Source organism: Chamaea fasciata, unplaced genomic scaffold (assembly GCF_029207755.1).
Source record: "Chamaea fasciata isolate MVZ Bird 193981 ecotype frontalis unplaced genomic scaffold, bChaFas1.0.hap1 SCAF_5, whole genome shotgun sequence".
Lineage (NCBI taxonomy): Eukaryota > Metazoa > Chordata > Aves > Passeriformes > Sylviidae > Chamaea > Chamaea fasciata.
In genome coordinates, this window is record NW_027094090.1 from 56659702 (window position 1) to 56685993 (window position 26292).

A 26292-nucleotide genomic window follows, 5' to 3' on the forward strand; every position below is an offset into this window, starting at 1 on the left:
CTCCGGGCGCTGCAGACGACCACTGAGGAACGCCCAGCTTTTAGAATCCTAAATATTTGGCAACTTTTCACTTTTAAAGAACAACGGAATGTCAGTGTTGGCTCGGCTTGGCAGGAACACAAGCCTTAAAATACCATACTTTCCCGTTGCTTGGGATTATTTTTACTGCCGGTTGATGAGGGCTCTGGGGCCGATCTGAGGCAAGCACCAGCGTCCTCCGTGCGGCTGCCCGGAGCTGTGAAGTTATGTTTTTCCCGAGGTGCGCTCTGCTCTGCCTTCTCGGAACAGGTTCCCTGCCCGCGCCGTCCCTGTCCCGTCTCCCCGGGCCCGCCATCCCGGGCGCGGTGCCGAGGCCGCCGCGGGGCCCTCCCTGAGGGCGGGGCGGCGCGCGCCGGCCGCAGTCTTGTCGCTGCCCCATTGGCTGACGCGCCCGCCGCTCCGCCGCGCCATTGGCCGCGCGGGCCACGCCCGCATTCCGCGGCCACCACCGCTCGGGGCCCGCGCGCCCATTGGCCCGCGCCGGGCGCTGCTCGCCCCCGATTGGCGGACGGGGCGGCGGGGGCGGGGCGGGGGCGCGGCGCGCAGCTGGCGGGGGTGACCCGCCCGGCCGACGCCCGCGCGCTGCCGCCGGCTGGGGGAACGCGCCGGGGCGGGGGCGAGCGCGCGGCTCCGCGGCCCGGGGCAGGGTCCGGCAGCGGGGCGGCGGGCGGACCGACCGACAGACAGACCGACGGGCCGGCGGGGGTGCCTGCGGCCGCCATGGAGGTGTGCGAGAGCGGCGGGGAGCAGCCGCCGCTGCTGCACTGGGACCGCAAGCTGAGCGAGCTGTGCGAGCCCGCAGACCCCGACACGCTGCTGAGCCGCACGGTGAGGAGCGGCGGGGGCGGGCGGCGGCTCCTGGCGGCGCCGGGAGGCCGGGGCTGGCGTGGCTGAGATGCCGCCGTGGGTGGCCGCGTTTCGGGGGCCGTGGCGGGGTTCCTCGGGCTCCCCGTGGACAGGGGTATCCCGGCGGCGCTAGGGTCGGCACCGGGCGGGCTTGGCCAACAGGTGCTCCCCGCGCCCCTCGCCGCCACTGCCGCCCCTCCGGGGCTGCTCCCCCGAGGGACGAGGTGTCCTGGGGCAGGCCTTGGGGCCCCCTGTGCGCCGGGGGGTCTCAACCCCCTCACCCCCGAGCCTGGCGGCGGCTGGCGGTACCCGGGGTCCCGCCGTCCCCGCTCTGTCCGTCGCCGCTTCCCCCCGCCCGGCCGGGGCTCCCTCTGCGCCCTCGGCGTTGCCGCTTCTCCCGGGCGACCGCGCAGGAGTCGCCGGCCGTGTCTCGTTCTTCAAGACAAGACTGTCCCGGCTACGTCCCGCTCCCCAAGCACAGGAAGGAAGTGACACAAGTTTCGATGTTTTTGTTGTTTATTATTTGGCTGGAATCTCCATATTTTGGCTTGCGCAAAACGCATAGTTAGGACAGTTCCAAGGAAATGCGTCTTGTTATCTCTGCGCTGTTGGTTTGCTCTTACTCAGGAGGCTCCTCGCAAGCACAGCCATACACCTCTGTAAACTCCTGTAGGTGTAAATCCTGAGTGGACGCGTGCCCAGAGCACCTTGGGACAGCAGCATGGAAGACTCCTCCAGTCTGCTGGTGGTGCGAGGCACGGGGCAGCCACGCTCGGTGTGGTTGTCGAGCACGTGCTTGGATGGAGGCCCAGAGGAACATGGTGGTGGGAATGGGATGTGGCAGTGGGATGTGGCAGTGCCCGAGGGACTGCGCTTGGTGGGGGCTGCCACATGCTCTGTGCTTCTTCCTGGCACCCCAGAGGGTGATGTGCAAATACAGCCCCGGAGTGAGGCACCCAGCTCTTCATGGGAGCAGCGGTGATCCCACAGCCACTGCCTCTGCGCCGGTCTTGGCGTTAGTCTTGTAAGGCAAACAAGGAAAATCTTATTTGCTCTCTGTGGTATGTGGTAGTCTAACTGATCCGGAATCGTGTCCGTCACAAGCTCCAAGCCCCATTCCAGCAGGAAGTGAGCCTGCTGCACGCCTGACGGTCTTGAAACAGTGTTTGGCTTCTTTGTCTTTGAAAGTCTTGGGCTTTCTTGCACAGTGTGTATCTTCTGGTAGATCTGGGGTAAAGCAATCATGTTATGGTGGCTTGGGTTTTTAAAAGAACCAGCAAGAGCACTTAACAATGGAAAGCTCTTCCTTCAAACAGCTGTTTTCTTGTGTATTTTTTTTCCTTTATCAACAAGAATGTTGTGAATGAAACGAGAGGCTCTTTGGAGAGCATTCCCCTTCAGATTTTACAGTTGTGGTGGCATACTTCCTCTTGCTCTGTTGGATCCTTCTGATGAGAATGGAGTTGCCACTCTGTAACTTTTGTTTTCGTACACAGTGTTTGCCTATCTTCTTTAATTAGTGCCTTGAAGGAGGTCTTACACTTGGGCTAGAACTTGTGGCTGCAGTGAGATGGATATGTGTCTTTTTTGCCCTATTTCAAGGAGCCTGAGAATGAAGTGTGTCATGATAAAGAAAACATCCTGTTTGTCTGGTGGATGGAAATGGGATGCTTTTCCCTTTTCTGTTTTCAAGTTTTCTTGGAGATTTTCAGCTTCAAATGCTACGATGATGAGCATTTTGTAAGGGGCAGTGCATAGCTGGTTCTGCAAAATCTTGGGCTTTGGTGACCTTTGTTGGGAGTAATGCTGTCATTGAATTGTTTGTGTTTGCTGTCTTGTTGATTGGGTCTTTTTAGGAGTTTAAGATTTCTTCAGAGACCCTCTTGAAGCCAAATAAGTGTGAAATCATTTTCTCTTTTTGGTTATTCTTGAAATTCTTCTGTAAGAAGTTTCAGAACAAAAGAGCCTGACTAAATCCTATAAAGTGGATGTAGTGAGGTATTGCAATCTTTAAAGAAGAAAAGAATGTTTTTAAAATTAACATTCTTTAAAGTGAAAAAAAAACCCACTTCTGCCTGTTGAACTTTTTCTCTAGTGAACGTGCCCTGCCATGTGGAGGAAAATACTGTGCCTGATACCATGAAACACAAGGTCTCTATTTACCTCTGGCCAGAACTTCATAGAATCATTTGAAAAACCCAAAAAACAAACAAATAAGCTCTCTGGATGAAGCATCTTTTCTTCTGGGCTGTGCTTTCTGTCTGGGAGGACTGATTTGACCCAGTTACTCTGCTGTTTGTAAACTTACTGCAGGGTCTTTCTGGAAATACTGGAATGATGAGGAGACCCTTGCCGTGCTCCCTCTGCAGGAGTGCCCACGCCCTGTGCTGTCTGTCACCCTCATGGTCAAGAAACACGTGTCCTACAGCATCTTCTGGTCTTCACGCACTCCTGAGGTGCCCCTTAGCTGGATGTGCAGGTCTGCATCCAAAGGAACCATGGGCTTGGGAAAGGTCTCTGGGACAATCATGCAACCCTGGGAATGTGAGCTGGACTGGCAGGGGAAGGAGGGAGAAGATGATGATGACTAAGGGGAGAGCTCACAAGCAGGAAGAAGGATCAGTGTCATTCCACAGTCAGACCTGTGTGTACAGACTGGTGAGGATGAGAATTCCCTGCCAACTGCCTTTTGTGTATTTTGAGTTAAAATTTAACCTTTCTATGACCAAAAAGGCTGTTCCTGGCTCTTGTTGATTTGACGCTAGCAGACAAGCGTGAAAGTATGCATACACTTAAAAACTTGACCTCTATTTTAAACTGTTCCAGCCTGCCTTAATTACCAGGGCTGAAATCCAACCTCCTGAGGATTTACATTTCTCTTTAACAGCTGATGATTTCACCAGTGCCTGGAGCTGTGTGAGGAGCCGTTCCCTCACCCCACTGGTGCTGTCAGTGGTATCATCGGCTGTACCTGGAGAAAGTAGGGCCTCGAGGAGCTCAGCTCTGCTATTGACTGGCAGCAATCCTGGAGGTGTCTTGTTAAAGTCCTCACAGAGCTCACCTGGATGCCAGATAGCTTTAGAGCAGTTATTTTTTTCCAGAGTGGTTTAGTTTCCCATGAAAGCAAAGACTGAAAGGTTTCCCAGAGGTGTGTTCATGGTATGTGTCACGTGTCTGCATTTTATAATCTTCATCTGTGCTGTAGCTTGTTGTGACTGTGTTGGCAGTGCTGTGTGCTGGCACTGTGCAAGGTAGTGGTGTTGTTGTTGTTGTTGTTGTTGTTGTTGTTATTATTATTATTACTATTACTACTATTACTATTATTATTATGTGCTTTTTCCTGGTGGTCGAACAGAAGGGAAACACAACACCTGCCATTGCCCAAGGGGAGCAGGAGCGTGGCCAGGTGGCAACACCTCCAGCTTCTTGCTGTTGCTGTTACTTTCCATAACAGGAAAACTCACAGGTGGGCTTGAAGTGGGAGAGCTCTGCTCTGGGCCATGGGGCTCTGCTGGAATTGATCTGTGGTTGCACGTAGTTCAGCCGGGACCTGGTCTTCTGTGACAAGTACCAGATCTGATATAGATGGATAAGTCTGACAAACACGGCATGAAATGCCAACTACCTGTCCCATTGCTGCGTGGGAGCTGAAAGGCAGGTGTTTCTTAGGAGCCTTTGACATTTAAAACTTCCTTGTAATACTGAGGAGGCAGTTTTATTTCCTCCCCTGCCCTTCTACATTTTCATGGTTATTTTAACACATTGGCTGCTGCTTCCAGATACTAGCAAAATGCAGCTGAATGCAAGCATGGATGTGATGTTGGCATGGCACATGTAGAACTGCAGCTGCCCTACAGGTACAGGGGGATAGCAGCTGGCTTAGATATTTAGGACGGAATTCCTGGATGTCATCTCCTCGGTGTCTGGATGAGTGGTTAACTGGAAGGTAACTTCAAACGCCAAGCAGCCGAAATGGTTTATTTGTTAAAGAGCCTGACTGTTGAACTTGGAACTCATGAAAAAATTGGAATTAGTGAAATGTCACATTGCTGTTGTCCGAGTGGTGTTTGAGCCCTGTAATCATGTTTCCATGCTACTGGTGATGCTGCGGGCAGCTCAGCCCTGGGACAGGGGTGTAGGGTAGGCTGTCCTGTGAGGAGGAGGCTTCCCAAGCCACAGCTACCAAGTTTCTGTCTCCCTGTGAAAGCAAAACCAAAGGTGAAGGTTAATGGTCAGGGCTGTGATTGTCATCTAAGATGAGCTTGAGAAACTCTGAGCTGGCCTTCTTTCCTCCCCTGTACAAATCCCCAACCTCAGCGGTGCTTGCCTGGTGACTCATTTCCTCTGCCACAAAAACGATGGTTGCTGTTACTTTGTGGATCTAATGACTTCTGCAGGAAAGCTGCTTCTGGATGAGCTGCCAGGGAGTGCCTCGAGCTTTTGGAGACGGCAGTCGTTACTTTAATGGATGACAGTGCTTGATTTTTACAGTCTGTGTGTATTTAATTGAAAGCTGTGGTTACTGCAGCGGGTGTGGATGTGGAGCTGGCTGTATCTTATTGTGTGGTGTCTGTAGTTGGATCCAATTTTTGTTTCATTTTGGTAGGGGGAAAGCTACTTCATTTGCACATGGGGTTTGGTCTGTTGCCCACAAACCGTAAAGCTAAAATCCCTCATTCTTTCTTCTCTATACACCTGCAGCTGACTTTATGTTAAAAATTTTACAGTCAGTATTGCAAAGATTTTTCCAAAATTGCAGCAAAGAGGAGAAATGAGAAAGTGAGATTTTTAAATAGTTGTATACAGAGCTTCTACAAAGCAGTAGTGTTAAATTTTGTCAATGACTTTCCATATCAATAAAAAAGCCAACATCACAACTGCTGAACAGCAAAATTAGTCGTACATGGTGCCATGCACTGAAAGCCTCCTCCTCATTTTCTTCCCAAATTTAAATAAGAAAACTATTCCAGTTTGCCAAGAGACATGTCACATACTTGTAATGGTCTAACTGATCTACAGTTCCTCTAAAAGCTGAGATAAACACAAGTAGGAGACCTTGAAACTTTACCCTGCTGTTTTCTGACAGTTAAAATTAGAAAAATGGGGGTATTGAGTTGCTGACTGTAACTGTATAGTGAAGTGCTTGATCTGCAGTGAAGACAGGAGCTGGAAAAAATGTTAGTCTGTCCTGGGACTGACTTTGAAGCATGGTAGATAAGAATGAGCCAGCATTTAATGCATAAACCCACTATTTGTTCTTTTTCCTAATGGACGTGACTGATGTGCACTGTCCTCTGTAAATGTTTCCTTTGGAAAGCCAGTCCTTACGCACGGAGCAGGTTGTGCACGATAGCAGGCTAAAGGAATTTCACTTATGGTGTTACCAGACAGGGCTTTCCTGTGTCTGGAGTTAACTTATCTACAGCGCTGGTGGGAACTTATGCTCTTTGCAGGTCTTTGTTTGCAATGTGAAGAGCTCGGGCTAAGTGACTTTTCCCAACCTGGTCCAGGGACCAGTTTTTTATTGAAGCGCTCTTGCTTTTTTAGGATTATTTGTGTCTGTAGAGGAGGCCAGTATGTGCTATGACTTGCTGGCTACTCCTTCCTCCAAAGAGCTGGGAGCTCTGTGTCACTGTGGGCTCATTTTCCCTTGGTTCCTCAGCTCACAAGGTGCCTATTAGGTACTTGGTTGCTTTGAAGACAGGATCCTTTGAAAGTAGCCCCCTGTCTCTGACCAGGCAGGTTTTCTTGCTGGCATTGCGCTTGGAGATAGGTGCTGCTTTTTTGTGCTTTTTTGCATCCAAACGCTGGTTATCAGGCCTTGCTGTCCTTACTGCTGCCTGTACACCTTCCTCCCCACATTCCCAAAAGCTGTTTTCCAGTCACTTCATAATACGTGGTTTAAACATCCATCATCTGTATCCTCTGTCTCAGGCTGCTTCTCTTGCTTTTGGAGAAGGATTATTTTCTGGGTGAGACGTTAGTAATTACTGATAGGTGAAATTGCTGTCAGACTCTGAGTGTCTGACCTGGCTTGGTGGCATTTGTCACAGCCTGTCTTGGCTGCCAACCCTGAGCTTACAAGGTCCTCCCTTTAACTCCTCTGATTCCCTAGAGCATCTTGCCTTTTTCCAAGAGAAATGGGTTCCTGGTGTGTCCCTGAGGGGTGCTCTCACAGTAGAGCTCTTAGTCTCCGTTTTCTGGAGGGCACATTCTTCTGTGCTGTTGCTCCCTATTCATCTCTCTCTGAATGATGGAAATACCTTCTGGCTGTGGTTTTTTTTTTTGTGGGTGACAAGACCTGACAGTGCAGTTCTGCACCTGGATGTAACCACAGGCAGTTGTGGCAGCTGCCTGGGAGCTCACTCAGTTTTAAAATGACTTTTTGCCAGAAATTAGCTTTCAGGGCTGTCAGCCTGCCCTGACACAGCTTGCCCTGTAGCAGCCCAGCTACTGATGCTGACATGAAAGGGCAGGTAGGAATATTTGGCTGGGGACGGGGTAGTGGAACTGCATTTTGAGCTAAAGGAATGCAGTGGGAATAGTCAGAGTAGATTTATGAGTTGTGCTCAGATGCAAGCCTGATGTGCATGTGTGTATTTATTTGATACCAGTAGACAATTATTTGGATGTCGCTGGAAGGAACAGGGTTTGCCTGGAAGAGGCATTTGTTCAAGGAAAAAGGGTTGTTTGAGAAGGATATGGGTATGTAGCAGAAAATAGATAGACTTGATCTTCAAGGAAGCACTGATGTGCTTCACTGTTGTGACAAGCAAGCAACTTGTCCATGGCCCTGGCCCCACCACCCTTCCATGATGTCAAGTGCTGGTGAAAAGTGGAGGCTGCCTTGGATGCTAAATTATTTTTCTTTCATAAAAGTGAAAGGAATGGCATGCAAAGAATACACTTGGCTTAGGGCCACAATTTTGCTGGCAAAGATGTTGCCCTTTGACCTCACTGAAATAAGTAATAGGCAGCTGAGAAGACAGGTGAAAAATGGTGGGGTTTAACAAGGCATAGCTGAGGTGCACATTCAGTCTGAGATGCCGAGCTTTTCAGAGCAGGGACTTTTTCCTCGTTCTCTGTCTGTGAGCTGTCAGACACAGATCACAACTACAGAAAAAAAAAAGTCACTGCATTGAGTTGAGTGCTAAATGTGTGCAGGAAGGATACACATACTCTACCAAATAATGAGCATTCCCTCTCCTGAGGGTGAGTAGGGAAGCAGAGAGGGCAATGTGAGAAAGTAAAGTGTGGTTAAATGGGATAGACCTTAATTGCTAGAGCTGTCCCCATAGGTGCCGTCCATCCAAATGTGGAGCTGAATACTGCCAGTGACCTCTCTGTGCCTTCTCTCTGTCTTGGAAACTACTAGCTTCTATTTTTTTTGCCATCTGCTGCTAACTGGCTTTCAATCTTCTGTATGTGATCTGGCTCTGCTGTGGTGACAGGCAAAAATTTAATGGCAAAACGTGACACTCACTTCATCTCTCTCCTCTCTGCTCAAGAAAAACATTCTTCTGCAGCTGTTCTGGGGCTGGCTTTGTCCTTTCATGCAATCTGTAAGTCATATGGGGTGAAAAATAGAGACCAGGCTGCTCTTATAACATCTTAGGGAGCTTCAGGCCTCCTTCCCTGCTGGGTTAGATGTGTCCTGAGCGTGATGCAGGGCAGAAGTTGGTGGAGCCTCCTCTCCTGTAGTGTAAAGGCAAAGAGTAATATTCCTGATGGACTTTAGTGGCTCACCTCGAGCTGGGCTCACTGCACTCCTGCAGCTCTGCTGGGATGAGCCCAGGCTGTTTGGTGACCCTGCAGCACTCATCTCTGAGCTCTTGCTGCATCTGAAGTTGCCCGCAGAGGTAAGCAGTGTGCTTTTTTGGGTGAGATGGGCTGATCTCCAGTAGACAGAAGGAAATAATTTACCTTTGTTCTGCACCAAAGATGTTGAATGCTGCCTCTGGTTTTGGATGTGAGCAGAGTCGTCAGCTGTGGCAAAATTCTTTGAAGCACATGGTGGCTAGTGAAGCAAAGGACACAATTGCTGTGCTTAGGAATACCCGGTTTAATTTCTCTTCTCCGAAGTTTGGATGCTGTGATATGAAGGTCTGTAGAAAAGAGTGGAAGAAGAGTCAGGCTCTTTACACCACAACATGGCAGGAGGGGGAGAAGAAATGGACATCAGCCAAAGTGAGAGAGGTTTGGACTGGTAAGGAAAGAGGGCTTCACAGTGAGGATAACTGTGCACTGGAGAGAGAGGTGCCCAGAGAGACTGCACCACCTCCTTCCTTGCAAGTTTTTAAGGCCTGATTGGCTCAAGCTGTGAGTAAGCTGGTCTTAGCATAGTGTTGGCCCTGTTTGGGCAGAAGACTGGGCTAGAGACGACCTGAGCCCTCTTCCAGCTGGAGCTGTGCTGTGGTTCCTTTCATAGCAGTCTGGACTCAAGGCACTGAGCTGCTCAGATTGAGATGGGACACTGCTGGGCAGCAGACTGGTTTGTTTCAAGGTTGTTTGCGCTACCTCATACCTGTGTTATTTCCTTTCTGTGGATAACCCTGAAACTATGGGTGTGGGAAGAGACCACATTAGCTCAGATGCGTAGCGTGGCAGAGTTTTTGTAGACCTCAAACCTGAAAAACACCCAACAAAAAAACCCCCTAACTCCAATCCTTGAATACGAAGCAGATCTCTGTTCCTTCATCCCTGCGGCAAATTCTGTGCACGAGAGAATGCTTATCCCAGGGCTGCTTTTTTTCCCAGTCTTGTATAGGTTCTTTTGTTGGCTTCAGTAATCCGCCTGCAATGTTTTGATTTTGTGGGGGTTATCTGAAGACGTGTGTTCTCATTTACGGAGCCTCTGGTACCCACAGGAGAGATTTGTATGTGTGTAGAACCAAAACTCAGGAGCAGCAGAGAACTGATCTTCTCTCCTGGATTTTCTCACCACTGGTGAGGCAGTGATGGCAGGGTTGCCTTAGAAAGCCTGTGATGTTACGGACACGGTGTTGCCTTCAGGAGGGACCGAGACTAAGAGCGGAGAACTGAGACTGCAGTATTTCTTGCAGCCAGGCACCTGGCTTTCTGGGATCTGTCCTGGCTAGCTAAGGATGACAACTGAGGGAAAATACGATGTCTGAACTCTCCACTTTCATAACTCCTAATATGAGGCAGCGGCTGACTTTCTGGAAAACATCTGTCTTTCTCATCATGGGTGTAACTGGCCTCGTCATCAGCACTGATGGTATGTCTTGTTCGAGCTCCTCTGTGCCTCCCCCCTGCACAGCTGGGTGTGTGACTCAGGCCTGGGAGCAGAGTGGGGTTTCAGGCAGGTTGGTAAGATGTTTTTTTTAGAAAAAGGGCATAAAGAAGGGTTCTTTTTAGAAAAAGAAAAGCAAGCTGGCACTTCCTACATATGGCTGTAATGCCTTGCGTGCTCCCTGGTGCAATGCTGCAGGGACTGAGGGCTCTCCGGGGATGTCCATTCTGGTTGGCTGTGAGCCATCTGCCCTTCCTCTCACTGGGAAGCATTTCCCCCTTGCCTCTCCAGACGGATGCCTGCGTGTCTGGCTGACTCCTTCCCTCAGGGTACTCCTGGAGGGGCTGGACCCGAGGCTCACTGGGAGAGGGCAAGAGCTGGCAGCTGCAGGAGGGCTCCAGATGTGCGTGGGTGCTGCTCCCTCGGGATCCGCAGCCGGCTCTCCCCGCGGCAAGGCACCGCTCAGGCGTGACTCCCTGCAGGAACAGCCCTGGCAGGAATGAGCTTTGGCACTGTTTTTAAGGCATGAGCTTTCTGGATGCAAAATTTGTCTCCTCCTCGAGCCTTAGTGCTCTTGCAGTTCTTTTTCAATTCAGTTCATTTGCTCCTCATGGCTTTCAGTGGGTGCTGTCGGTTTCCAAAAGGGCTAAAAGAGGAAAAGTAGTATTTTGTACTTGCCCAGGGTGACTTGTGACTTCTCACTTGGCTGTACTAATTCAGAGCAAAATTTCAGCTAAGTTTCCATCAGAAAAGTGCTTTGGGAAGTCTTCTTTGTGACTTGGGAATGCTTCCCTGCTGCCATTGCTTGTTTGTTGGGTTGTTAGAAATATGTTAGAAAAACCACAGGGAAAAGATGGACTTAATTTATGTTGCTTCTTTTTCTCAACTACATACACTGCAAGATCTGCAAAATCAAAATGAAAAGTGTCACTGACTTTCAAAATTGTGCAGTCAAAATCTTGATTACTTTTCTAAAATGTTTAAAGGCATTTCATGTCCAGAACATCTTTTTTTTTTTTTTTTTAGCTTTAATGAAAAAGAACCTTGTTTGGGAGAGCTTGCTGGAAAGATTGGTTGGGGATGGAAGAAAACCCTCCTTGGTTTTAAGATGTGGCTTCAGTGCTCAAGAGGGACACTACATGGTGTGGTGACTGGGATGGAGCCACTGGAGCTAGGAGGAAATTGTTTCAAATTCACAGGTATTTGAGGGGGAAAAGGGAGCATGGAACTGTAAGCAAGAAAGGAGAGCCTGCAGAAATTTGCACTGCTGAAGAGGCTTTTGAAGCAGTTACTGAGGGCAGAAAGCTGTAAAGTCTGGGTGCAAAGGAGCCAGGGTTGTGCTGGGAATGGCCAATTAACAGTGCTGCTGCCACTGCAATTATGAAAGTGTTGAAAAGTATGTTTTGGGGAGATTCTTAAAAACCTGGGTCTTGCAGGTGTCAGTATGTCACAGTTTGGTTGAGGACTTTTCAGTTCTTGACACCTGGATATCTGAAAGTGAGGCTAATTTGGGAAAATTCCAAGAACAGCAGCAAAATAAGTGGTTGAAGTAGCATGTTTGTGAGAAATGATTACAAACATTAAATGTGTATTGCTTTGAAGGTGACAGGTGTTTGGAGGAGTTTGAGGAGGTGATGTGATCGGAACAGTTTATGTTAAGCTCACATTGCTATTCTTAAAGCATCTTTCTCAGTTTCATGCGATGACTGTAATGTCATTTTCAGTAATAGTACCAGAATAGAGTGTCTGTGAAAACTTTGATTTCAGCTGTGGTTCTCGTAACACACAGATAATGAATATTTCTGTACTCACAGCAAGATCCTTTCAGAGCTTTGTTCTTAGATTAGAATTACCATAAAGGGGATTATGAATCTTAAGCTATCATTATGCTGTGCCTTTTTTAAACTGCTGATGTCCTCTGGTAGTACCTTTTCTCCTTTTGTCTGATCAAATGCTTGCCGGTCAGAGAAGGGTGAAAAAGGATGAGTGTGAAGTAAAGAGAAGCTAGTGATGATCAGCAGGGAATATCCAAGGGGAAAACACAATGTTGGCAAGTGTAAAGGTAGAAAGGGGACTTTTCTAAATGGTGTCATATGAAAATTAACCACTGTCAGTAATCAGGTTACAAAATGTCTTGGAACCAGTAAATCCAGATAACTGGAAATCCAGATAGACTGGAAGGTCCCAGAGGAGAAGTTTGGCTTGTTGACATTGATTTTTGTTGGGTCATGACATCGTGAGGAAATATCTGAAAATATTCAATTAATAGAGTAAAGGGGAGGAAATGAAAACTATGCACTGGAGATCCTGGTACCAAAGATATGTAAAAAATACTTGGAATCTTTTAGGATTCCGCAGTTACAGAGTGCAATAATACAGATAGGATTTAACCCCAGTAGGTAGAATTTAATGGAAAGCAGATATAGTGGGACAAACCTGGTTTCCTTCTTTGAGATGAGAAAGAAATGATTGTAAATGGAGACATTTCACAAGCAATTGGTTATTTATTTCATTGTATTGTTGAAAGATTGTACCACAAAGTGTATGGGATTAAAGGACTGACTCAAAGTCACTGTGAATGGAGAATTGGTGTCAGAGGATAGATTTATTGGGTTCTGCAAATAGGTGCCACACAGGAGGCTTCTCAAGGTTTTCATCCATGGTCTGGAAGCAAAGTCATGTGACTAGGAACAAAAAAAAGTGTCTACCTGTGGGACAAAAGAATACATATTGGAAATCAAGACTTGGAAAGTGTAACAAAAAAAGTGCTAAAATATACTTGAGTTAAGGAAAATGTTCATTCCTCATTCTTTTAGGCACACCCATATTCTCTTCTGGCAGTTATATTTCAACAAATTACCAGATTCTATGTAAGGGTACCTCATGGAAACAGTGGATTAAGAGAGGGAAGATTAGGAAGGTTTCATAGTCCTTTCTCGCTAGGAATGCTATAAAACTTTATTGCTGGGCCTGTTGACTCTGGATACTTCAAGGCGTAAACATACATCACATGCATCACAGCATTTGGTCATTGTCCTGAACTGCTGATTTCAGTGGAGTTTAAGTAAGTGCTTTAGTTGCTTCAAGCTGTTTTTGAGCTGCATGTGTTTATCGCGACACCTCTTGGCACATAAAAAGGAGAAAAATGTACAAGGTGTATGGAGAAGGGTAAGATTTCTGCTAGATAAAAGGTCTTAGTCCCAAAATACAAAGTCACCTTTATGTATATTCCCTCTTGAAGCTGAGTACCAAAGGTGGCCTTGTATTGTCCAAGCCTCTGTCTGGGACAGACTGGGTAAAACCCAAATGACTGGTGTCAGTGTGCCAAGGGTCTTCAGCCCCGCCAAGTGAAGGGCAGAGGAACAGAAGAGAGCAAGGCAGTTAGGGTGAGGTATGAGGAAAAAGGGAATGTATGAGAAGGTGGGATCAGTATACAGATAGAAGAGCAAAGTTTGTAGCTTTGATTTTGAAGGTAAAATTAGTGGAAGGTGATGGCTGATACGGTTCCAGTTGTACTAATGGTACAAGATTGTTCTTGTCTCTCTGCCTCTGTGCATCACACTACAACCCTGTACTTTTCTACACCATCAGCTAGAGGAAGCTTAAAATCCCTTGCCTGTGGCAGGTCTTACCTCATTCATGCTGTCCAGAACTTCTGCAGCATTTTAACAGCCCTGGAGATCTCTATGTGTTCCTGGGTCAGTCTCCTCATAGTTTACAGGGAATAGTCTTTAATTCTGACATGCATATTGAAACAGGAGGAGGACAGTGCCTGGGACCTTTGGGAAGGGCAAGTAATTTTTCTCCCTTGGCATCTCTGTATTTAGGTAGCTGGCAGACAGGAGATAGTGCCTTAAACTGCTTCCATGGCATGACAACCTTTTATAAGTGGTAATGCTGTATTGGTTTTTCTCTGGAATATGCTAGAAGCAAAAATATTTTATTCAGGTATAGTGTGGACAGTAGATGTATTTTGAAAGAGTCCAAAAGCTGTATTGGAAACATGGCAATGACAAGGAGAGTGCCCATCTTCTCTAAAGCAGTTTTCCTTCTTTTGGCATGAAGTCCCAGTGTGCCTGTGATGTGGTGGTGTGTGTGGGGGGGAATGCTGTTCCACTCGTGAAGTGGCCCCTTCCTGACCTGCTCAGCATGGAGTGCCTCCTGGAGAATGTCTGGCAAGGAATGAAGCTCCTCGGGCTGATGATCCTGTCAGGCTGGTCAGGCTCCACCAGGAGAGGCTGAAGGTACGTGCTGCTGGGAGTCACCTCCGGAGCCTGTCTGGGATGGAATAAATGAGCAGTGCTGGTCGTTCAGAGCCAGTTAATTTGTGGGGCAAGTTCTCCTCCTGTGACTGCCTTCGTCATTCTGCTCTGCAAAGGTAACCCGTGACAGTGGAGCCACAGGACAAGACATGCCTGACTTTTCAGAGTACTGCCAGAAGGCTTTTGAGAGGTCTCTCTTGACTTACATTCCCTCTCTTAACTGAGCTCTCTGAAGGCACTTTGCAGCAGGTGTCCCAAAAATCTCGATTCCCATGTCTGCTTAGATCTCCAACAAGAGGCCTCGTGTTAGAGCCAGGCAGGCTGCATTCCATCAGTTTAGTCAAGCAACAGGGAAAAATGGGAGTCAAGATTCTGTGGAGATGATATGACATGACGTGAGCGAGCAAATGCCTGAGAAAACCTGGACCAAGTAGGGGTGTGAGGAAGTGTGGAGGCAGATGGGGTGAGGAAATGTAATGAGTTGTGTGCAGCCCAGGCTGTGACTTCAGTGGTCTGCACCACATACCAAAGAGAGATGGCTGTGCTGCTGCTGGGAAACAGCTCTTTGACCAGCTCAGTCACTGGCAGATGCTGCACTGTGTGTGAGCTTTGAGGCAGTGCCGTGACAGTCTGAAATGTGTCTCTGTGATGCTTTGCTTTGGAGCTCTTGCATTAAGCAGAGATATTTGACACGTCTCGGACCGGAGCTGTTCCCATATAGGAGCTGATCTTCCCTCTGGACTTCGGAGGGGAGAGGGGCCCGGTGTAGAAGTAGCCCTGAGGTTACATGTGGCCTGGTGCTGTTTCATAGCAGCAGGGAGGAGGTAGCTGTCATGGTTTTTTCTTGTCTCTAAACAGGGATTTCTCTGAAGTACAAGGGCACAATTAATGTAGCCAGCACATTCAGGTTCCTCACTGTGGTTGTTTGCGACACAGAGACACTTAAACCCTCTTTTGTTAGCTTAGCCAGGGACCAAGCAAAGGCCTGGTTTCTTCAGCATCCTGTATTTTCCCCCGTCTTGGTTTGAGGAGCGGTGTCCGTGGTTGCATCACTCCTTTGGGCTCCTTCTTGGAATCTCCCTGCAAACCCTCCTGTTTCCAGATAGTGGCAGCGCTTCAGGAATATGAGCCAAGCCAGACCGGGATGTTCCTTGTCAGATTATGCTTTTTTTTTACCTACTTGATAGTAAAATAAAACCTTGATAGAAGGTTTACATAGTATCTATTGTATGTAAACTTTCTATCAAGCTTTAAAAATTCTCTACAAATCCATTTCCCACAGTTCCCCACTTAGGGAGTGAGCAGGGATCCTTAGGACCTTATGGTCAGTGTAACTGCAGGCAGTATAGTCAAATGCTAGAGATCACTCTTAACTTCTCAGAGTCTCCTTTTAAGCAAATAGTGTTTGTGTACTGGTACTGTTCCTTTAAAAAACAGATGAGAAAAATGAGGTTGGGAGGAAAGAAAGGGTTTTTCCATCCCTCTCTGACAAGGAGGAAAAAAAAAGGTTATAAAATGTCGTTTTTTAAATAGTTTTATGTGAGGAACAGCTCTGTCTCATTTAGGTCTTCTCCACTGTAGCCTAGTGCGCAGTTCTAGTGGACAGGCTCATATGAAAGGGCACAAGTGTAACCACTGTGGGGGGTAAAAAGGGTTTCCATTATTTTATTGGAAAAGGGTATAGCCAGAGGATCTGTTGAGGGGATCCAGGGAAGGGGCAGAGAGATGCAGAAGAGCTGAGAAATGTGTGCTTTTTCAGCTGACTCCTTCCCTAGAAACCATACAGTCTAGGAGGGTGTCACTTCTGCTCCTTACCTTCCTGCTAGGTGTTGGTGGTGTTGTGGAGCTCTCATTGTTAAATTTTTGTGTATCTAACCCAGACCTGCCATCTCCTGCTGGGTATGTTTTAATAGGAGAACCTCCTCCTTTTCCAAATTAAGCTTTGGAGAACTCTTCAGGGGGTTCAGAGTAAGGGACAGCGCATGGACTGGACAGCAGTCAGTTTGACAGAATTTGGGAGGAAGAAATAGCAAGGAGCTCTCCTGCCTAACAACTTTTTACTAAAGACTCGTTGACTGACCAGGAAGAGATTTACGAAAGCAGAAACTGTCTGTAATCTTACTTAAAGCAAGAGTTATCACTATAAAAGGCTGGGTTCCTCTTATTCCATATTTCTAGTATACGCATGATGAACCTGTGACTTAGCAGCAGAATGTTTGTCTGCAGACTGTGCTTTTTTATCTTTCCCTGGCAGACATCATGCAGTTGTGTGTATCGATGCCACTGTGGCTGCTGGTCAGGGGCACCTCGGTGAAGTCTGGATTGCTTGCTTTGGTCAAAGGCTGACTGATAAAGTGTAGTGCAAGCTGGCTCAGCCACTTTGGTTTGGATTCTGGTTGGGCTTGGCGGGGTTTAAAGGAGGTTTAAAGACAGGTTAAAAAGGAAGACAAAATGTGCCTTTACCAGGAAGTGATGCAAACCTCAGAAGATACAAATTTGATTCCCTCTTCAACAGGGGAAGTAGTGTACTCAGCCTTAGCAAGATACTGTCATCTGTCCACTAGTGTGTTGTTTTTCTTGGAGGTGTGCAGTATTTTGGAGACAGTTTCTGTATTTTGGGAAAAGAGTGGGAGTGCACCATCCAAAGCAGAATATATCAGAGTGTGGCACTGGCACATTAACAAAATAATGTTTAACTAAGGTAGCTTAAATAACTTAAAGAAATTTAAGTGGAAGTTGCACGTTTTGCTTAGTTAGGATTATGCATAACCACTAGGAAGGTAAAGATCTTGCTCATTAATGTGGTGGGATTTTGCTAGATGGAAGCATTTGTGAAGAAGGAAACATGGAAGTGTGAAATATTTTAAATCTACTCTTGTATTTGCAGTGCTTAAAACATGGCTTGATAACTCCGTGAGAATGAAATCATTCCTGTTATGAGTTTTTGATACTTACCAGCCAGCTCTGATCCCGCAGTGATCTTGGGCAACACGAGAAGTGCACTGCTCTGGAATCTGAGATGTACAAGGCTCGTCCTGTTTCGAAGGCTTTGCACTGGTGCTCCTTGCACAGGAGACACAGATTTGGGGTCTTGTGGGAGGGGTGGAGCACTGACAGGGCTGCAACAAGTGGCATCCCAGGCTTGTCATGCTGTGTAAACAGGGAGGGAGGGGTTTGTACCTCTGAGTACATCTGTGGTGTGGGTGGGTACAGACTCAGCTGCGGGAGGGCGGCTGAGCGAATGTTTTACTGCTGCTGTCACAACTATATATGGAAGACCAGGAAAAAAAAACCAAACAACCAACCCACTGCAGTGGTCAGGCCAAAAGAACTTCAGCTGAATTTTATTTTCCAATTGCTAAAGCATGTCTGGATTGTTTCTGTAGTAAAAAAGAAAGTCAAGTACTTTGTGTCTGGTGGACGGCAGATGGTCCAGAGATGAGATTGCTCAGTTTGAGGCTGATCTGTTGCCATCATGAAGTACGTGGCTACCTAGAGTGATCTTTCTTGGTGGGATTTGGGAACATTACATGGCAGAAGCAGACGTTCCCTTCAGTAGGAAGGGTTGAATAGTCCTGTGTGTGTGCTCTAACAAAAGCGTGCACAGGTTTTGGAGGAAGCTGGCAGTGTCAGTCCTGTAAGTATAGCCTGCAGGATTATGCTGATTTATGGGAACTCTGACACCTCCAGCGGTTCGGTGACTCAGGGTTGGGGAGCGTAGCCTGCGAAATCTACTCGCACTTCAATTTTGTTGTTGCAACATTATAAGAAACAGTATGTCCTGGTCAGGATGCACTGTAGCCTGAGGTGTTTCAGGCTAATCCATGAGATCATAAGGATAGGGAACCACACAAACCACACATTCTTCTCTAGGGAAGAGCTGTTCACCCAGGAGATAGTACAGCTACGCAGTGCAAACTTGGACAACACGTCCAGATCAATCTGCTTTTTTTCTTTCCTATGATCATGGCATGACAATTTAGTGAAATTGGACTTTAAAGTGCATCTTCACAGAAAGAAATTTTGTGAAGTCTTTGATAGAGCTCAAATTGCTCATTCCATGAATTTAAGAAGAATTCTTAAAGATATCTGTTGTCTCTACCAGTTTTGGTCCTTCCTGAGGCTGAAGACAGAGCATCTCTTTTCCTGACTTGTGCGTATGGGGTTAGGTAGATTTGCAGATCCCTTACAGGAATACTCACGTTTTTGTTGCATTTTCAGTGCCAAATGCTGCTCTAGTTTGAGGAGGTCACTTCTTTCACTACCTTGTCTGGAAAATATATGCTACCATACCTCACTGTGTTTTATGGAATAATTATAGAAAATGAAGAGTTTCCCATATTGTTGGCAAAGATCTGCAGTAAGAATACAGGTCTTATTTTTTACTTTTTTATGGAAGGGCTTCACTTCAGTGAAGTTCTGTGCACCTGACCTCAGCCAGAATGGTCTAATTGTTGCAATTAAATCACCAAATTCTGTCATTCGTAATACCTGTAAAGGGAGCAGCGCTCTCTGCAAGGCAGTGTGATTTAGATAAAGCAGCCTAAACAACGAACAACATGATGTCTCATTTTACAAAGACTTACAGCAGATGATGTAGGAAGACTGCATGATTTTTTATCATGTCAGTGTAAGACTCTGCATGGAAACACTGAGTTACGTACGTACTTCTACATTCTCTTATGTTTCCAAGAAGAAATAGACTGTGAAGTGAGCTGCTGCTGTAAGCAATGTAGTTCTGAGAGGTGGAGAGAAAAAAAGAAATCCCAGTTTTGCTGGGAGAGCTTCAGTTCTACAGGGCTGAGTGCTTGGGCCGCTGCTGCTGTTCCGAAGTTGTGGAACCTCGCTGATCTCTTAAATGAGGTCATTCCTGATCAACCAAACAGACAGAAATAAAGCTGAAATCACCTGTGGGAGGGAGAGCAAGAAATGAGCAACTGGTTAGGTGTTCTGGCTGTCCACTTTAGAGCTGCTGGCATAACTGAACCTGGAGTAGCTCCCTCGTGCTGCTCTGCCAAGGTGGTCTCTGTTAGCTTGAATAATCCACAAATCCATCTTAGTGGAACTGGGTTGGAGCAGCAGATGTGGAGTCAAGCTGCTCACCCTGAGAGAACTGTGACCTCTGGGAAGGGTAGTGTATTCCGTTAAATATGAGGAATAAACCAAAAGTTTGTGGCAGATTATGGTTGTTAAACATTTTTTATCTCAGAATTCCAGTGACACAGCAATACTAGGATTTTCTTGGTGGTGGCCTTTTACGTGGTCTACTGATGCTGTGAGATGCTGGAAAGAGGCTGAACCACACCCTTTGGTGAAACAGATAGGGTGGAAAGTCAGGCTATAAGAAATTGCATGTTTTTAACTCATTCTGCATTTGATGGCTTCAAATTGAGTCTTGCAGTTGGAACGTGCCTCTTTGTTGTGCTCAGTCTGAGTTTTAATGGCAGAGCTGGTGTAGCTGAGTAGTTTGCATGTGACTTTGCCAGGACTTGCTCAGTTTTCAAGATGTGCTCTCATCCCTTGGTTATGAGCAGCATTTAGACTCTTGAGCTGTTAAAGAGAGGTTGCCAAAGTATGTTTCATAGCTTGATATTGTTATAACACTCTTTCCTGCATGCTGGGTTTCCAGGCACGTCGAGGTTTTCTGAAATATGCTCCTTCAGCTTTGTTCACACTGGTTTGTGTCGTCTGAGATCCCAGCTTTCTTCACCACTATCAACAGAGAGAAATGGTTTCTCAGAGTTTGAAAAAACCCAGGCACTACCCAAAAATGATAGTAGGATAAGACTGTGGTCATTTAGGCCAGAGAGGGTCCCTTCAAAGTCTAGGAATAGGCAGAGGAGCATGCCATCACAAGAGGCTGCCTTATAATTGCTCCCCTTGCCCCTGCTCTTCCCCACCCACTTAAAAGTAGAACTTTGGAAAGAAATAAGAAAGGCAGCAGAGAAGCCGACCCCAAAACGTACCCGGCCAGGGCAGTCTGAGACGGTGGAAGCAGAGGCATGCAATTAAAAAAAGCTGCGTGCGCCCGGTCCCAGACATTCCTGCAGCTGCAGGCTCCTGGCGCGGGATCCGGGTGGGCTGGATCCCTGCCAGCCCCTGCCTCGCCTGGGATTCTGCTGGGGAGGGCACGGTGCAGGGGGGAGAGCCGGGGGTTGCTGCTCCTTCTCCACCGGGTGATGGAACTGCTCCTGCCTCTGCTCAGAAACGTCTCACTTTCTCTGTTTATGTGCCTTGGACGAGCTGTGCTGAAGGAAGAAAGGGCCTCAGAAATCCATCTGAAAGGCAGATGGAGCACAGCTCCCCTCCAGCGGGGAGCCCACCTCTGCTTTCCACCCTGCCTGCACAGTCCCCGCTCTGTGTGCCAGCACGGGAACGGCTTCACAACAAATGTCTCTGTGTTTCCCCTGGATCTGGAGGGGAAGGGGCAGGGGTCAGCGCCAACAGTCAGGCTTTTGAGACCCTGGGACCACGGAGCCTTGCATGTGTGCATAACTTTTAACCAAACCCCGTTGGATCTGTGTGGTTTTATTCTGCCTACGGGATGATGTAAATCCAGGGAGGGGTTAACATGCTGGTTACTGGTAGTTAAATATAAAGTGTGAGAGCATGGCTGGACGTTGGTGGGGTGAATTGTGGGGATGCTCTTGCCTCTTTCCAAGGACAACAACTCTGTGTTTGTGCTTTAGGCTGAGGCAGGCCTGAAGCCGCTCTGGGCACATACTTGGTCTTTCTTTGCACGGTGTTGCTTTTCCATACTGCTGCCTCTGGTTGTCCCTCTTGTGTCTCTGCTGGGGACTGTCCTGGGAAGAGGTGCCTGGGCCTTACTCACCAGTGTTTTTAACCCTGCCCAGGAAGGCAAGTTGGGCACCTTGTCCCTTCCTGAGAACAGGAGTGGCAGGGGTGAAGGCCTGCTCCTGCCATCATGAGAGTGACAGTCCTGCAGGTGTCTAGCACGATGTTATCTTAAACCAAGGCTGTTTTTCTGGATATTTTTCTAGAACTTGTTTGTCTGAGTTTTTGGGCAGTGACTGAAGGGTTCAGGTATCTTGGGGCTAGATAGGTATCTTACACAAAAAGCACCTGGGGTGTTCTGGGTGGCTGTTGGTGAAATATTGTCCCTTTCCCCAACATCCCCAGGCCTCTTCCCATCACAGGCTCACAAGCGTGCTCTTGTGCCACCACTGGCAGAGGCTGAAACAGGGTGAATGACCACAGGATGTTTTTGTGGTAGACATTATCTTGCCAAGGATGAAGCTTGTGTGCATCAGCAGAGGAGGCTTGCTGGTGGTGTTCCTACACCAGTTTCACAAGTGTGCTCTTGTTTTTGGGAAAAAAAGAGTCATTGCCATGGGAATTTGAGTGTTGAAAGGGAAGATGAGGAGCTGTGCACGTTCCTCTTCTGCTCCCCAGTTGTGTCTTTGGGTCTTGTTTATTCTTGTCTTATCACTTAAGACTGTAGAAGATCTGTGTTGTGGCTCTTGTAAGTCCTGGTAGGGACCCTCTCTTTAGTCCTCCTTAGGTGCTGGATTTTTTCCCTAAACAGAACACCAACTTCAGAGTGTCCGAGGAGACCTGAATATGTGCATGGACATCTCTTAGCAGTGAGAAATTTCACAGCCCTAGGCTGGGTCTGTAGCCTGTTTATTTGCCCAGTTGCCCCTCTTGGAGGTGCAGAGTCGTGGTGTTTTCTGATAATGCAATGTATTGCCTAACAATGCTGTGATGTGGTGTGAAAAGTCCTGTCCAGCTTTTATTCCTGCAGGTACAGCACTGTGTGTAGGGCCTCTCTCTTACCAACAGAAAAGCCAGGAATACAAATTTCTATAGATCAAAAAAAGGTGATCCTTGTTTACTGCTTGAACTTTTAAGAATGGATTTACATCAGGATCAGACAAATCATCTGCTTAAATAAGAATGGCTAGTGCACTAAACCTTTAAAGGCGTATCAGATTGTCGCCGCTTTTATTCAATATTTTCATTGTAGTTAGGGAATTTGCAGTTTGAATTGCTATTAGCATGGGAATCTGTTTTAAATCTATTTCCATGTTCTGTCCTGACCTTTTCTGACTGGTTTAACAAATCCTGTGAATAGGGTAGTAGATCTAACTGCAGCTACACTCACCAGAGATTGAAGCACTGTAGGCAGGATGGGGAGATGGATGATCTGTTCCACTCCTTCCCCATCCCACTCACCTGGCAGCTCATGGAATGGCACATACAGGAGTTACGCTAAAAGCTGGATGGTCCATTTAAATTTCTATTATCTCCATCTGTTTGCAGGCTTTTCTGGGTGTGCCTGGCTGTCCCCGTAAAACTCAAACTGGAGGCTTGTGTAACACAACCCTTTCATGGAACAAAACTGTAGGTCTTTCTGTGAAATGGTCTAGTGTATTCCTTTCACAAAATTATACCCTGCTGGACCTTTTGAAATGGTACTAGATATTTTTTATTGCATTATTGGAAAAATAAAGGTAACTTAGTGGGGAAAAGAGGGACAGCTGCTCTTTCCAAAAGAAGAGCTATTTCTCTCTACTCCAGTGTGTGTATGCTTGCAACTGTAACAACACAGGAATAATTGAGCTTACAGAAATCCCAGAAATACTGAGTTCTTCTTTGACATTAGTGCCAGCCGTGCTCATTTTGGCTTGCTGAAGACCAGATCTTCCAAAGCCATCTGAAACCACAACTTGTTGGTAGAACAGAGCAATGATTTTAAGTCCCTTGCTGTTTTTGCACACCCAACGCTTTTCTGGGGAAGTTTGCAGAGTCCGCAAACTTGAACTTATTTCATGTTCTTTAGTTTCCTTTGTTAGACTTTGCAGCTCTTGCAACCAGAAAAAAAGAATTAAAAATAGAGGCATAGAGAGGAGGATGAAAATCTGGTGGTTTTAGTTTTGGCATGTCTGAGTCTTTGTATTGTTACTGCATAAGATGTGATTATTGTGAGCCTTGATTTATAAAATCATCTAGTTTGTGAAACTTTGCTCTAGTCTCTGGAGAACAGAAGCTGCTGAAGGATCTGGAGTACAAATCTTCTGAGGAGTGGCTGGGGTTGCTGGTTGTTTTGCCTGGAGAAAAGGAGGCTCACGGGAGACCTTAGTGTTCTCTATAACATCCTGAAAGGAGGTTGGGTCAGTCTGTTCTTCCAGGTAACAAGCAATAAGAAATGGCCTGTACCAGTACCTGTACCAGGGAAAGTTTAGATTGGATAATATGAAAAAAAAATTTGTGGAAGGGGCTGCCAAGTATTAGAACAGTCTGCCCAGGGAAGTGGTTGAGATTTTTTCTACACATAAGCATTATGAATGTGAAGCTGTCTTGGTTAGAAGGATGTGGGAATGATTTACACAGGAACCATTTGTTCTTGTATGTTAGTTTAATGAAGTAAAACTTGTGTGACTTTGACGTGCTTGTTTCTTTGACGGAAGCAAAGGACACTGTACTAACTCGCTGAGTGCCAGGTACCACTTTTCAGTTCATTGGGGCAACATCAGTTCAGTGCTTGATCTTCTGGCACACTGATGCCTATCCTGGCAACTTGGTTTGGTTTCATTTAATGGTGCTGAATTTAGGTGGTGTGAAGTCAGTCCTGTCATCCGTAGCCAGCTCCAACCCCCACAGGAAGCAGCAGTTTTAGGATCACTTCTCTTCCTTTTTTTTTCCTTCTTTTACTTAAAGAACCTTCCTGATACCACACATTTGTCCGTGTCCCTTACGCAACAGCTTTCTGTGTAAAATCCGCTGCAAGTTTCAGATTCCTCTAGAGTCCCGTAGCATTTTGGTCTCCCTCCTTCCCTCCCTCCCAGCCCAGATGGTCTGTAGCAGATGCTCATCCGAAATGTTACGCAGCCAACGGTGCTGTGTTAAAAAAATGGTCTATATTTAATACACACAGACACACACAAGCACACACACACATACACATGTATATAAATCTATGTATATGTAGTCCTAGCTGGCTCTGGAGTTACACACTGCTGGTAAGCAGTGCAAGGTTCCTCTGATTATTTTTCTGTCTCTGTACCTGTGTTTTCCTAGAGCCAAACAGACTCGTGTAGCTCCGGGAGGGTTTTCCTCCCTTTGGGTGCTCACTGCTTGATCTGTGTAATGCTGGGGGCTGTGCTGGGTTGGTACCTGGCAGCGGGGTCTTGTGTGGCCATGTGCCACAGGTGTCCTACAGGCTGCAGGGAAGAAATCACAGTGCCTGAAATTTGAACGCAGGTTTTGCTTTCTGAGCTCCTGAGCTTGCACTTTACCTCTGGGTAGCCCTCAGAGCCTAAAGTACTGTACATGGCATTGATGAGGTGGCATCTTGAATCCGGTGTTCACCCTCATGACAGGAAAGACACTGAGCTGCTGGAGCAAGTCCAGAGAAGGGCAACAGAGGTGGTGAAGGATCTGGAGCACAAATCTTATGAGGAGCAGCTGAGGAAGCTGGGGTTGTTTAGTCTAGAGGAAAGGAGGCTCAGGGGTGACCTTCTTGCTCCCTGCTATCTGAAAGGAAGTCGTAGCAATGTGGGGTGGGTCTCTTCTCCCAAGTGACAAGCGGTAGGACAAGAGGAAATGGCCTCAAGTTGCCCCAGTGGAGGTTATAGATTGGATGATAGGAATTTTTTTTTTTCCCAACAGGGTTGTCAAGCACTGGAACAGGCTGTCTAGGGAAGGGATTGAGTCACCATCCCAGGGGATTTTTAAGGGATGTGCAGATGTGGCACTTAAAGACAAGGTTCAGTGTTGGACTTGGCAGTGCTGGGTTGGACTTGATGATCTCAAAGGTATTTTCTAATCTAAACAATTGCGAGTGCTGTGTGTGTGTCTCTTGCTCCTGGCCTTTGTGCAAGTGTCCAGTACTGTGCTCTGCAACAAGGGGCTTTCTGTGTCTCCCAGCTGGCTTTGGTTTTCTTACGATCCTGATAATTTTGGCATTGAATGTGATGCGATCTTCCATGCCACTATCCTTGAGATCCCTCCCTTGTGGCTGGAGAGTATTGCTTCCTTACTGCCCTTGGGCACATGGCAAAGAGCGCCTTTGCCTCAAGGGAACAAGAGGCCCAGGCTGGCCCGGGTGGTGTGTGACGGCAGCTCCTGCCCAGCCCTCTAACCACCAGGCCATATTTCTTTCCTTAGAAGAGGGAAAACATGTTGACAAAGTCAAGAAAAACCACTTTTTCCACCCTACTCCCCCTGCTTCTAAACTGTCGGGTAATGGTTGCACAAGCTGGGGCTGAGGGGCCCCTGGAGGCAGTGGCTGGGTGCTGGGACAGGTCCTATGTCCTTCCCCAGGCACACCCCCAGGCTGGGCCTCCCCTCCCTGCTCCCCATTCAGGCACCCAGCCGCCTCTGAATATCTGGAATAGATCTTGGCCGTGGCTGGCAGGGGTCTGAGCTAGAGCTGGCCAGGATAGCGGGAATGAGCGATTACGTGTGCCTGTGCTTATGCAATGTCTGATACTTCCCTGCGCCGTCTCTGTCCCCAGGACGCTGGCAGGCTCTTTCTGCAGTCTCAGGAGAGGCCTCTTCCACACTGCACAGCTCACTCGCTTGCTCAGTATATCCAATTAATGAAATCTCAGTGCTGCAAGTGAAAGCGGCTTTGTTTGTGCACTGGCGTTTGAGAGATGTGGACGGGGAAGATGCTGCACAGGGCTCTGGTGTGTTTGTGTGTGCTGCCTGGAGGTGTTGGCTGGAGCACCTTCTGCTTCAGTGCCAGAAACTCACATCTCTGGCTGGCATTAATCTTGTAATTAATCTTTAAAACTGGGTGAAACTCCTCCTTCCCTTAAATGCTCCCTCTCCTTTTATTCTGTCAGCTGGTTGCTTTTAAAGCTTTTCTTTACCAAACTAAAAAAGCTTTAAAAACCTTTTGAAAAATAAAGCTAATTTCTAATG

General features: G+C 47.2%; 1 protein-coding gene across 2 annotated transcripts in view; it reads left to right on the forward strand.

Moving 5' to 3' along the window:
• Positions 1-619: 619 nt before the first annotated feature.
• CREB3L2 (cAMP responsive element binding protein 3 like 2) overlaps positions 620-26292 on the forward strand; it is a 74890-nt gene continuing 49217 nt past the window's right edge. For both annotated transcript variants that reach the window (XM_066183824.1, XM_066183826.1), the window contains exon 1: positions 620-867. In XM_066183824.1, the coding sequence (XP_066039921.1) occupies positions 760-867 (108 nt within the window). In that variant the 5' untranslated portion in view covers positions 620-759. The remainder of the gene's footprint in view (positions 868-26292) is intronic.